The sequence below is a fragment of the Eleutherodactylus coqui genome, chromosome 4 (assembly GCF_035609145.1).
Source record: "Eleutherodactylus coqui strain aEleCoq1 chromosome 4, aEleCoq1.hap1, whole genome shotgun sequence".
NCBI lineage: Eukaryota > Metazoa > Chordata > Amphibia > Anura > Eleutherodactylidae > Eleutherodactylus > Eleutherodactylus coqui.
The window spans coordinates 104832836-104846916 of NC_089840.1; the positions used below are offsets into that span (position 1 = coordinate 104832836).

General features: G+C 47.9%; 1 protein-coding gene across 2 annotated transcripts in view; it reads left to right on the top strand.

The window, feature by feature from the left end:
* Window positions 1-14081, top strand: part of C4HXorf38 (chromosome 4 CXorf38 homolog) — a 52214-nt gene that overhangs the window by 20586 nt on the left and 17547 nt on the right. For both annotated transcript variants that reach the window (XM_066599937.1, XM_066599938.1), the window contains 3 exons: window positions 572-721; window positions 1848-2021; window positions 2303-2429. In XM_066599937.1, the coding sequence (XP_066456034.1) occupies window positions 572-721; window positions 1848-2021; window positions 2303-2429 (451 nt within the window). The remainder of the gene's footprint in view (window positions 1-571; window positions 722-1847; window positions 2022-2302; window positions 2430-14081) is intronic.

Genomic DNA, 14081 nt, shown 5'->3' on the forward strand with positions numbered 1-14081 from the left:
TATGACAGCATGCAACGGCGGAAATTCTGCAGGAAATCTCGCCGCAGAATTTCCGCCCGTGTGCATTCAGCCATAAACTGTACAAATGTCTGTGTGTTAATTTAGTTAGATTGTGTTTGTCTAGAATTGGGATGTTGTTCTGTTTTGCATTTAAATTAGTGATATTTAGGACACATTTACACAAGCAAGCGCAATATCTGTCTCACAAATTCGGACCGATATAACTCTTGTAAACCTGCGATTTCCCTGTGATTGTGATGTGTTCTGCAAGAAAAATGCAGCGTTGCAACCTGCAATTTTCACAGGTATTGTTCACATGCATTAAATTTGCATGTCTCAACATTAGAAAATAGAAAAATTGAGTGCAATTTTTATTTATTTTTTCCTCCATAGGGAACAGTGGTCCATACTGTCCAAAAATGGGATATACCCCAATTCTTCTATTTCTGCATTCTTTTAAAGTGTGATGCAACGCACGGAAATCAAGCGTTAAAATTACATGTGCAAATGCACCTTTAAAAAGTAAGCAGCGTTTATTTGTATAATTAATTTAGCATATATTTCTTCACAGATTATAAAGTGCCGAAATGAGTTGATGCACTCTTCAGATATGATGGTCTCGTCTCCTTGGTTGGAAGCCTTTGGACAAAAGATGCACGATCTAACAGCTGAATTTACACATGTACCAGGAATTGTAAGAGAAGGTGAAAGAATGCAGGAGGTAACAGTCTACTGCATTACAAATCAGTTGGATACATCATTGTCCCCTAAAACCTGATTCAGACAGAACAATAGGCTTTCATTGCTCAAATGGAGACCATTAAGGTAATAGACAACACTATTCTGTCCAGGACAGACTCCGGAAACCTTCTCCAAAGCTGAGCTGCTTGTTCTGTTTGAGCAAGAAAGCCTGTGGATCCATCCTGATGATCTGTTTGAATTCTAGTTTTGGGGATTCGGACAGAATCTTAGGGCAGAACCCTGCGATGTTGGGGTTAATACTCTGTGAACACAGCGGCCAGGCTCACACCAGTGTATGTTTACCGTGTATTACGCAGACTCTGTACACCTGTATGACACGCAGTAACTAGCAGACAATCAGTTGCATTGCCATATGCAGTTCTGATCACATTAGAGTGTCGGAATTACGTAATAGGCAAGCGCAAAAAAGAACGGAGCATGTTCTATTTTGCCATGTAAATACGCGAGATGGAGCCCATTTTCTCCATACGCAATTACATAAGCGATAGTGCAGGAAATCTAAACAAATGGGTATACTGTGCATGACTGAATGTGTGAGTACACGTGGTCATGCGCAGTACAACTTCGCCGCCGTATGTGGCAGTATGCACTGCTGTAAAAAATGCTGCGGGCCGCCCGCAGCGTTTTATGCTTACGGCCATGTGAGCCTGGCCTCAGAATATTTGGTCTGATGCAGGGAGGGGTTGCCAATTCCCTGTTTACAGCATGCATGCAGTGGTCAATCTTAATTATAGTAAACCCAAGATAAAGGAAACGGCCCAATGATTGCGCTGTATAACTTTACTGAAGAGCCGCCACCACATTCTAAGCAAACTGCTTTTCCTATCAATGGCCGTGTGCCTAAGGTTAATTGTACACAGTATATAGCTGTCGGCCAAACACTCATTCAGCCAAAGGCTATTCCCCATACATCTTCCAGCATCTGTCCTCCATAGTGAGAGGGGAGTAACCTGTCTCCAGACACCTCTGGGGAACAAAAGGATTGGGTATGTTGACACCCAACTGCCTGATCCTTGTTTTCCTTGATATCTACATTATAGTAATGTTTTTATAACGCCAGCTCTTTAAATTTACAAATATTTCAGATTCTTTTGTCAGATTGGAACGTTGACAAATTTGAGATTGATGGAATCATTTATGCTCAAGGTCCGAGTGACATTTTCGATCTACCTCCATATGCAGTTGAGATACGACTGATAGCGCAGCTGTTCCAAGAACTGTATCTAGATGTAGAGGAACAAGGCTCTTTGACTGAAGAGGTGAGTTAGTGCAATCTGGTCAGGGACCTTTCACACACGATAGAATATTCTGCAACAGCACTGTGAAATACGCCCTCCTGCGGAATATTCAGCCCCAAAATCTGCACTGCTAATGTGTGGAATTAAAAATGGCAGAATTCTGCTGGCAATTCCGCATCAAAGTTAGCAGAATTCAGGAATGGCCTATTTTATAATGCTGTTGTGGAATATTGTGTGAAAGGTGTTTTAAGCTTACAGAATGAAGGAGAGTGACTAGTACAAAACTATGTATTCTACCGCAGAATGAGAACCAAGCCAGCAAGATGAAGAAATTCTTATCCCAAAATGAAGATCTGAAATTTGCTTTCCAAGTAGACCTAGAGTGGCTTGAGAGCGTGTGGAAGAATCCTGTTCCACTTCATGGAGAAGGTTTGTTTTTCCCAATTGGTCTACGATCATAGAAAGAAAAAAGTTACATTGAGTTAATGTCATTAAAATGAATGTCTAATATGATGTCCTTTTTTTTTTTTAACCTAATAGGGTTTGAAATTTTACACTGATTAAATGTTTACTGAATCTTTATCACGGATTGAGCTCTGCTTTTCTCATGCAGAGCATAGCTCCAGATTATCTGGGCAAAATTTTCAATATCTCCCTAACATTTCCACTTACTGCCATTATTCCAAACATGCAACTAAATCATTAAACTAAAATCTGGCGCCACCGCTGCTTTCCATCCAAATCAGATTTCCACATTACTATTTAAAATGGCCGCTGGGGAGTGCAAAAAATATATCTCCCACAATGCCCCACTGCCAGTTACTGGCAAGTGTGAATTCACAACTGTCATAACCCTTAGATACCAATACAGAACTAAGGGGGAGGTGGTGTGGAGGGGAACATGGCTAAAGCAATATCTCTGCAGCTTTGTAAAACAAGTTAGAACGTTCGATCACCTTATGAAATTTATAACTTTCACTTTAAATCACCAGAATACTCCTTAAAAGCCCACGGGCACCGCTAGTGGACAGCTTTTTTTTTTTTGCCTTTCATTTAAATGTATGCATTGTATGCAGTCATTTTTGCAGTAGACTAACAGTTTTGAACCATTTCTCATCTGACACAGCAAAGACCGTGGGTATAGTTTCTGAAACTAAGAGGCGACACTAAGCATAAAGGTGTTAACTCCTCCCACTAGCTATACACCCCTGCAAGCATCATGCTAGCTCAGTTTTTAGCTTGGTGTCGTAGGAGGCAGACTGTCTCTCCTACAAAGACTATTTTTTTCATCTTTTATTTTTCTCCGAAAGACCAGAGACTAACAGGGAGGCAAGACTCTCTCTGTTAACCCACTGAGGAGGGCGAACAGAATGGCGCTAACCTTCTGTTGTCTGCCCAGTCCCTCAGAAGACAAGGTGGCACATTCAGGCCCTAACCTGGATGTGGCCTGCCAGCCATAGAGCCCCCCTTTTTTATGGTTCGGCATCCCCTCCCTTCCTAAACACAGGCGATGGTGGGGAAAATCTCTGCTGGAGCCAGAAAGCCACCCTACCTCGGTCAAGAGGTAAGTATGTGGATTTATTTTGTTAGTCCGCCCCCGTGCGAACTGTAATGCGGTGTCCCCATGTGTTTGTGCATTTGTGGCTTGTGTTGTGCCGCCTGCAGACGGTAGTGTGCCGCCTGTGGTTTATGTTGTGCCGCCTGCAACTAGTGTTGTGCCACCTGCGGCTGGTAGTGTGCCGCCTGCATTTTTTTGTGTTGTGCCGCCTGCGTTTTTCGTGTTGTGCCGCCTGCGGCTGGTAGTGTTCTTCCTGCGCTTTTTGTGTTGTGCCGCCCACGGCTTTTGTAGTGTGCCGCCTGTAGTTGTTGTGTTGTGCCTCCTGCGTCTCGTAGTGTGCTGCCTGCGGTTTTTGTGTTGTGTCGCCTGCGGTTTAGTGTTGTCCTTCCTGCGGCCGGTAAGGTGCCGCCTGCAGGTGTTGTGCCGCCTGTGGCTGGTAGTGTGCCACCTGCAGTTTTTGTGTTGTCCTGCCTGTGGCCGGTAGTATGCCGCTTGCGGTTTTTGTGCTGTCCTGCCTGCGGCCGGTAGTGTGCCGCCTGTGGTTTGTGTTGGGCCCCCCGCGGCTTATGATCGTGCTGCCCGCGGTTTGTAAGTCGCTCACGGCTGGTAGTATGCCGCCTGCGACTTGTGTTGTTGCCACATGGCGCCTGACTGAGCTGCCACTTTGCTCAGGCATTATGGCGGACGGGCGGGGGGAATGTCCCGCTGCGCTGTCCTCATTCTGTGCGCTGTCCTCATTCATAGCCTGGTGCCGCACCACGTGTCGTGGACATTTGAATTTGCCGCCGCGCCGTCACGTGGCATCGTGCACCCCCTTCTTCCCTCTGCCGAAGGCCAGTTGTGTTTTCATATCGCACAATCTTCTTGTGCCTTGGCCGCGGGGGTCGGCTGCTGTGCGTCCGTTTGAAATTAGCACCGCTCGGCCATTTGAATTAGGTGCAACGCGCCCACGTGACTTATCTGCGCGTCCCTTAGAATTTGCCGCCACACGGCCTTGTGTCACTGCGCGATTAGGTCCTTTTGCTGCTGTGCGGTCATGGGTTCTAGCTGCCGTGCTGGCATATACGTTTGTTGCACAGATATGATTTTGCCGCCGTGCATTCCACTTGATTGCCGGCGCATGGCTACGTCTCATAACTGCTGTGCAGCCCCGGTTTTTAGATGCGCAGTTGGCATCGTCCTCTGCAGCAGCGTCTGGGGCACGTGTACGTCGCCGCAAGGCAGGATGAGCCGGTGTATAAGCATGTGTTTTTTGCCGCTGGTCAGCTTGGAGTGCAGGGCCGCCAGACGTGTTTTCGGTGTATTTTGCTCACTACCGTATGGCTTGAGTTTATGACCGCCATAGGCTGGTGTATATTTCTACTGTGCGGCCTGCTTCGCTGGCATGCAGCAGCGGTTCATGGTTATGCTGACCACTCCATATGCATGAAGGAGTACTCGCACAGGGAGTCTCTGGACTAATCGCCCCTCATGTCTGCTCGGCACCGGGTTGCGCCTTGCCTATCGGTAGCTCCCCTGTTGCCCCTCCTGCCGTTCCCTGCAGCCAGACATACCGCAGTGTCGGAGTCCAGGATGACATAAGGACAGGGGCCGGCAAGAGCTACATACTATATGTGCACTCGCTACAGTATGATATTGACATCCAGCAGGGAACATCTCCCTTTACTGATAACAGTGCGCAAACTCTTGTCAGCTTTACTCCAGGCTTGCTGAGACCTGTGGTACCTTCCATACCGGAAAGAGTACTTGCACTGGGATTCTCGGGACTCATCACTCCCCATGTCTGTCAAGCATCGGGTTGAGCCTTGCCTGTCGGTAATCCGGTGCAGTTCCTGGAGCCAGGTGTACCACAGTGTCCGTGTCCAGGATGGCATGCTCACAGGGGTGGCCAGAACCACATACCAAGTATGCTCTCGCTACATTACGGGATTACATCCAGCAGAGAATATCTCATTTCCAGAGCGTCATCCCGACGGCCCCATTACATATGGAGGTTGCCCTCTGACCCAGGTAGGGACAGGAAGAGTTTAAAAGCACCTCCCCTTCCACCATGCTTTAGTGTCTTCCTGTGCCTACGGTGGGACAGATGAACAAGCTCCAAGCAAGCTGCGGAGGAAAGAAGAGAACTTACCGCATGCTGTGCGATCCCCCTGGAGGGGTAGAGGTCGGGGCCGTATACTCCCGAGTCCCTGCATCCCCGACCTGCGCCGCCGATGGAGCCGTAAGTCGCCTCAGCAGCGCTGGTCTCCCTCGCTCGGTCCGCATGTTCGGGCCGCCGCTGCCGCGATGGGATAGTTCCTCCTGGCAAGGGAACGGCAGCGGCGGCCTCGCTGGTCCTCGGCACGCATAGCGGTGACGTCATCCGGCGTGGTGGCGTCACGCGCTCAACGTAGGGGGCGTGGCTACCGGCGAGAACCCGGAAATGGGCGCCAAATTCAAAAATCCTCCCCATATAAGCAGGCTAAGCTCCATGGAGGATCCTGCTGATTGTCAGACAGTGCATGTGAGTATGTCTACCCGCGACAGCTCAGCACAAGAGGAAGAGACTGATACCCTACAAACTGTAAGTAGGCTATATGCCTAAAGGAATGCGAAAAATTGCCACTTGTACCAAGTCGGATGCATATATGTTCCCCTTTTTTCTCTCCCCTCTCCCCCACTTTGCATGGGTAGATGGATAAGGAAGGTCCAAAGAAAACAGACCCAAGAAAAGTAAAAAAAATGCGTCCTCTGCAGCAAAAGGCTCGAGGAAAATTATAAAAAGCCCCTATGCGAGGAATGCACGGGGAAGATACTTGCAGAGGAAAAAGTGGCATTTAAATCTGACATCCGCTGTATGATCAGGGAAGAATTGCAGGCCTCCATGACGTCCCTTCCCCAGGCTCAGCCAGGTCCGTCACGGGTCCCTAAAAGGCCAAGGCAGACCGAATCGGCGAGCTCAATCTCCGGTGAATCACTGGAGCTCCTGTCTGAAGGAGAATTAGAGGACCCACCAGTTCCTGTAGAAGATGAGAGAAAATGTTATTTCTCATCAAGCGACATTGCGCACCTCATCAAGGCAGTGAGGGAGACAATGCAAATTGAAGAGGATAACCCGCCTAGGACAATTCAAGACGAAATGTTCGGCGGCCTCCGGTCCAGGTGAAAGACCATGTTCCCGTTCAATCAGACCCTGCAACAAGTAATTGCTGACGAATGGCAGGACCCGGAAAAAAGAATAGCGGTTTCAAGAGAAATCCAAAACCGGCTCGCGTTCGCCACTGAGGACGTCCGCCTGTACAGGGAGACCCCTAAGGTGGACATACAAATTGCAAAAGTGGCCAAGAAAACCCTCTTGCCCTTTGAGGACACTTCTCAGCTGTCTGATCCGATGGATAAAAAGATCGACGGATTAATGAAGAAAGCCTGGGAGGCAACATCCTTTACCATTGAGGCCAACATAGCCTCAACTTCTGTGGCCAGATCCATGGTGCTATGACTAAACAGGCTGGACGCCTCCATCAAAGATCGGGCCCCCAGAGAGGAGTTAGCCAGTTGTCTTCCCCTCCTAAAAATGGCTACCGCTTTCCTGGCTGACGCATCAGCGGAGACAGTGAGATACGGTACAAAAACCGGAGTCCTTAGTAATTCAGCAAGAAGGGCATTATGGCTGAAGACATGGGCCGCAGACATAACATCTAAAAACAAGCTCTGCGCCATCCCCTTCCAAGGGCAATACATGTTTGGGCCTGTCCTGGACAAAATCCTAGAGAAAGTCGGCGACAAGAGCAAGACCCTTCCCGACAGACAACCTTTCAGGAAACCATCCTTTCCGAGGAGGACACGCCAGCCACCTCCCAAAGTTAAAGGGAAGACTGGAAGATGGTCGTACCCCAAGGGAGGTCGGGGTAAGGAAGCTCAACCCTCTCCTGAACAAACAGGGGGTAGATTAGCGGGCTATCTAAGCCAGTGGCAGGGGATAACTTCTAACCCCTGGGTACTCCAAATAATCGAAACAGGGTACCGAATTGAGTTCCACTCTCTACCCCCTAGGAGATTCCTCATAACCTCCCCTGGGTCCCTACAGGAACAAGGGAACCTCATAAAAGGTGTACAGGAACTCAAGGACTTAGGGGTCATTGCACAAGTCCCTGATCATGAAAGGGGTGAGGGATTCTATTCCCCCCTATTTCTAATCAAAAAAACCAAACTGTTCCATTAGGACTATCTTTAACCTTTAAAGCCCTAAATAAATCTATTTCATACAAAAAATTCGAGATGGAAACAGTGAGATCTATCATCTCACTAATAGACCGGGATAGTGTAATGTGCACTATAGATCTCAAAGATGCATACTACCACGTCCCAATAGCTGCAGTCCATCACAAGTACTTGAGATTCGCTCTGCGGGAGGGTGACAGGATCCAACATTATCAATTTACGGCCCTTCCATTCGGAATCTCCACCGCCCCTCGGGTGTTCACAAAGATCATAATAGAGATGGTAGCCTATTTCAGACGGAACCAAATCCGTATATTTCCATACCTGGATGACTTCTTGTTAGTGTCAAGGACAGAAAAGACTATACGGATAGACCTATCCATGGTCTTGTCTACCCTAAACAGTTTAGGGTGGATAGTCAACAAACAAAAGTCCGACCTGAACCCAGGTACACAGAAGGTATACCTGGGTGTATTACTAGACTCCCACATCCAGGAATCTCGGCTTCCATCATCTAGGAAGGAAGACCTCATCCAAAGAGTAACCTCCCTCTGTCAGGCTACGACGGTTTCTATCAGAGAAACAATGAAGGGCACAAGCCCATACAATGGGCACAAGCCCATACTCAACAACTACAAGGATTCATCCTTGCCAACTGGGACAAACGGCAGACATCCCTGGATAAGAAGGTGAGCCTGTCCGTCCGAGTCAAAGAGTCCCTACGGTGGTGAACCTCGCAGAGGAACCTAAGCAAAGGTACCTCCTGGTCGCAAGAACCTACTGTACCCATCACAACAGATGCCAGCAAAACAGGATGGGGAGCGCAAGTAGCCGACCTAAATCTACAGGGAATCTGGGACCCACAAGTAGCTGAGCGCTCATCAAATTTCAGAGAATTAAGGGCAATCTGGGAGGCCCATCAGGCAGCAGAACCCTTTTGTAAGAGGAAGGCATATCAAAATTGTAACTGATAATATGACAGCTCTGTCGTTTGTTCGTCACCAGGGGGGGAACGCGACACCCACACCTGCAACAACTGGCGATAAAGATACTCCGCTGGGCGGAATCCAATGTGCTGTCTCTCTCAGCGATCCATCTAAAAGGGTCCACAAACGTCGTTGCCGACTTCCTGAGCAGACAGAGCATCCTTCCAGGAGAATGGGGGCTGAACCAGCGAGTCTTCGACCAACTAATCTGCCAGTGGGGAGAATCGCAGATAGACCTGTTCGCCACGAGGAAAAATTCAAAGTGCCGGGACTTTTACTCGCTGAATCCAAAAGACAATCCGTGCGGGGTAGATGCCCTGTCCCAAAGCTGGGACATGGACCTAGCCTATGCCTTTCCCCCCTTCCCACTGATCCCCCACACTCTCAGGAAAATCCAAACCAGCGGGGTGTCAGTCATACTAGTTGCCCCTATGTGGGACAAAAGGCCCTGGTATCCCCTGCTAAAAGCCTTGACTATTCGGGGTCCACTCCTACTACCAGCCGTGGAAGATCTCCTGCTCCAGGGCCCGCTAACATACCCGGGGGTCGAAAAATTGAATCTAGCAGCATGGATGCTGAAATCATGATACTGCGTGGGAAGGGACTCTCCGATAAAGTAATTACCACCCTTACAAAGAGCCGTAAACCTATCACTACAGCCATCTATGATAGGATTTGGAGGAAGTTCACAGACTTCTGCAAAATAGAGCCAGGAAAAATCCCAGGGATTGACATACCCGTAATCCTGGAATTTTTACAGGAAGGCCTAGAGAAAGGCCTTAGCCCTAGAACCCTTAAAGTTCATACAGCAGCACTAGGGTCCTACCTAGACTTCCCTTTGGCAGAACACCGCTGGGTGCGTAGGTTTCTCAAAGGGGCAGAACGACTTCGACCCTTTATTAGAGAAACTTTCCCTACCTGGGACCTAAATATAGTCCTAAATAGTTTTTGCCAACCCCCCTTTGAACCCCTCTCCCAATTTTCCCTGAGACTACTCACGCTAAAAGTTACCCTTTTAGTCGCTATAACTTTGGCTCGGAGAATAAGGGAATTACAAGCGTTATACTGTATTGAACCATACATGGTAATACAAGATGACAGAATTACCTTCAAACTGGACCCCGCCTTCCTATCGAAGGTAGTGTCAAGGTTCCATAGGGAGCAGACAATCACTCTGCCCTCCTTCTGTCAAAATCCCCGCAATGAAAAAGAACGAGAATTTCATAGCCTAGACGTTAGGAGAGCCGTTCTAGCGTATCTAGAGGCCACCCGCTCTTTCCGTAAAAATAACCTCTTTATCCAATTTCAGGGGCCGGCAAAAGGAAAGACGGCATCTAAGAGCACCATTGCGAGGTGGATCAGGACTGCCATCCAAGAGGCATATAAAGCCAGGGATCTCGATCCTCCGGGGAAAATTAGAGCCCACTCCACATGCTCTCTCCCCTCCTCTTGGGCAGAAAAAGGCCAGGCGTCTGCCGAGCAAATTTGCAAAGCAGCCACCTGGTCTAGCATACATACATTTATCCGACACTACAGGGTTAGCGTCCAGTCGGACAAAGACCTGAGCTATGGACGAAAAGTCCTTCAGGCAGTAGTCCCGCCCTAAAGCCACGTATAATTTGGTATACTCCATATGTAATGGGGCCGTCGGGATGACGCTCTGGAAAGATACGGATTACTTAACGGTAGTCCCATTTCCAGGAGTCATCACGACGGCCCATAGTTCCCTCCCTTTTAGAATAATTTATGTTCTTCAATGTAAATATGAGCGAATAAAGGTAAAATTTGGTTTAGTAAACATTGTCCACCACTAAAGCATGGTGGAAGGGGAGGTGCTTTTATACTCTTCCTGTCCCTACCTGGGTCAGAGGGCAACCTCCATATGTAATGGGGCCGTCGTGATGACTCCTGGAAATGGGACTACCGGTAAGTAATCCGTATCTTTTACGGACAGCAGCATGTGGTGTCTTGTCAGTAATCACACAGGAAGTTTCTAGATACATCACTCCTCTTGTCTGCCCCACATCGGAGGATGACATGCGGACAGACTTCCCTGCAGGCAACCGTACCGCAGTGTCCGCGTCTAGGATGACACGTGAACAGCGGGCAGCCAGAGCAATGTACTATGTGTGCTCTCATTACGGAGCGAGATTACATCCAGCCAGAGAATATCTCATTTTATGAACAACGGGGTTCAAGCTGATTGTTGGCAGTACCCCAGGGTTGCTAAGACCTGTGGTATCTTCCATGCCTGAAGGAGCACATGCACTGGTCTGGGCTGGGTTGAGTTTTCCCTTCGTTAGTTCCCTGCATCCAAGGTCGGATTCCAGGGGAATTCCCCACCCCCACCACCACCCCACCCCCTGCAGTTCTCTGCAGGCAACCAGACTGCAATGTCCGATGCAAGGATGACACGCGGACAGGGGCCGGCTAGAACCACATACGGGGTGTGATCTCGCTATAGTACGAATTTACATTCACCCAAAATAAGTCGTCCTATGAACAATATTGTTGAAATGCCTGTGGGCTTTCCTTCGACCTTGCTGAGACCTGTGGACCTTTACTTAACGGCTAACTCCCCTGGGATGACCACCTGCAGTTCCCTGCAGGCAACTATAGGGCGATCTCCGATTTCAGGCGAGCCGCATACTATGTGCGCTCCCACCACAGACGAGAGTGACGTGCAGTCAGAGAGCATCTTGTTTTCCGCACAGTCCAGACTTGTTGGCGTATAGTGGTGATTCTGGGTCCCAACTCCGACAGGGAGCTGGGGGGCTATAGATATGTCTATGGGGTGCCCCTCCAGTCAGCTCCTTTTCATGCCGATCTACTATGAGTTTGTTCCTTTTCTGGCTATCTCGGAACTACAAGGCATCTTGTGCTTTCTAGGAACGCTGGACTGCTAGTTCTACAGCCTTATCCGTACGGATGTGGGTAGCTCAGGTCATCTGGACTGCAGGAGACCGAGCCCCCTGCTGACCCGGATTGGGTGCAGAACAGGCCATGTTTTCTCCGATATTCAGGGGGAGACTGTAATTCTGTAATTTCGAGCAGTCTCTAGTTTCAGATCAGGTGTAGGGCGCTGATCCTCAGCAAAACGAGTTAATTCTATTCCCTTGCGAGACGAATCGTCAAGGGAAGTTAACACGTCCAACGGATCCAGAGGCACACTGTGATCCTTTTATTGTTCTCCCTGCATTATTGCTTGCAGAAGACCATAAAACAGTCTATACTTGTACTGTCTGCAATTCTTAGGGTTTGTCCCTCTCTACTGCTGATGCTTCCTCAAAGGGAACCAGCGAGAGTCCCGTACCGGGTACCCTTGCTGCCTTGTGCGGCCAACTTTTTTTGCCTAGTGGATTCTCGCAGTTGCAATGAATCCCAGTACAGGGTCAGCCATAGTTGATTACTCAGTCAGTTGCCATTCCAAAGGATATATGTCTTTGGAAGCCCATAGTGTCATGCAGAAAGTGGATGCTGTGGACATTGTCACAGGATCACGGGGCTGAAGGATCTCTTCAGACAGGCCCTTTTCAGTTTACAGCTAATCAAACAGCCAATGTCATGGACGGGGGTTGTCAGGATACACGGCATCAAGGTCCTACCACTTCGTATACGACTTTTTCAAGATAATCAAACCAGGAACTTCCCACCACAAGCCTTCCAGCCTTGGTCAACAAGGGACACCAGCATGAAGCGGTTGTGGATCGCAGCAGGTTGATTCTTCATTGGCGGCTGGAATCAACCTACTTCCTTCCTCACGGTGGGACTGTGAAGGTGAGATTGACAACCTGGAGATATGGAAGCTGACGTACAACTAAGTCGACTGTCGGAAGGCCCACAGCTCTCTAAAGTTTCGGCGCTGATGGCTCCACAGCTCTATTTTGGATGCCTATTTTGTACCGAAGGTTGTCATCAGAAGACGGTCGTTATCGACCTGTTGTATAGTCTGCCAGTGGTATCGGGATCAACTTCAGTAAAGTATTCGGTGGACACCTTTCTCGGTAGTGCCTCATCCCGAAGGAACGCTCCAGTGGCAAATGAGCTCGGTCTAACTACGCAAGAGTACCTCTCTCAAGTAGCATTCTTCAGTCGTGCTGACTTGCTGCTAGTAATCCTGGCAACTCCCAGTGGATTCCTGCGTTTCAAAGGTGGACTCCTTGCACTGGCTCTGCTTCGCTGCAGTACAGGGTTACAGTTATATTCTCAGGCTGTGTTATGGCTCATGTTACTCGGATGGCGGGTGCCTCGTCGGAAGCTCCTTATAAGGAGTTTTTCTCCCGGAGGGTGGATGGGACCATTACCTAGGCCCCTTTATGCTCTTTCTCTGAGTATGGTGGATACCTAGTCATCTATTAACGCTAGTTGCAGTTGAAGAACAGATTCCTTCCTTACACATGTGATTTCTTATATTTTCCGACCGCCTTGGGTACTGCTCTAGAACGTCCCAAGGTCTTTTATGTTTAGTGTCGTCTCCTAGTGGTAGAAGCTATACCCTAGGTTTATAGCTGTGTCCCCCAATGAACAAGACAAGAAAGAGATTTTACGGTAAGTTCTTACAAAAATCTATTTTTCTCTTATGCAGCATCTACATGTCGGTGTGTGTAGACACTGCTGTCTTAAGGACTCGTTGATACGAGCGTATCTATGCTCCTATTTTATACACATGTATTACGGAGTATTGAAACCCCACTGATTTGCATTGAGGTATTCAGACCTGCATTTTTTACAAGCATGAAAAAAAGAAATCGCTGTATGTTGTAATTTGGTCTGTATTGCAAACTGAAGTAAGCAAATTAAACTGAATGAGATTGTGTAAATACACATGATACATGCATAGTCACACATAAAATCAATGGGGAATACATGTTTTTTGTTTTTTTTTTTCACACGTGAGATACAGTGAAGGAAATAAGTATTTGATCCCTTGCTGATTTTGTAAATTTGCCCACTGTCAAAGACATGAGCAGTCTATAATTTTTAGGGTAGGTTAATTTTAACAGTGAGAGATAGAATATCCAAAAAAATCCAGAAAATTACATTGTCTGAATTATATATATTTATTTGCATTTTGCACAGAGAAATAAGTATTTGATCCCCTACCAATTATGAAGAGTTCAGGCTCCTCCAGACCAGTTAGAAGCTTCTAATCCACTCGTTACCTGCATTAAAGACTGCTGACTGTATAAAAGACTCCTGCTTACAGACTCAATTAACCCCTTGAGTGGTGGGTTTCTTACCACCCTGTCGTACCCACCAGGGCAGGTTTTTTAAATGGTCTAATCATTTAATTTCAACTAATTTTGCAGTTGTGTTCCAAGAGCCATAACTTTTTTT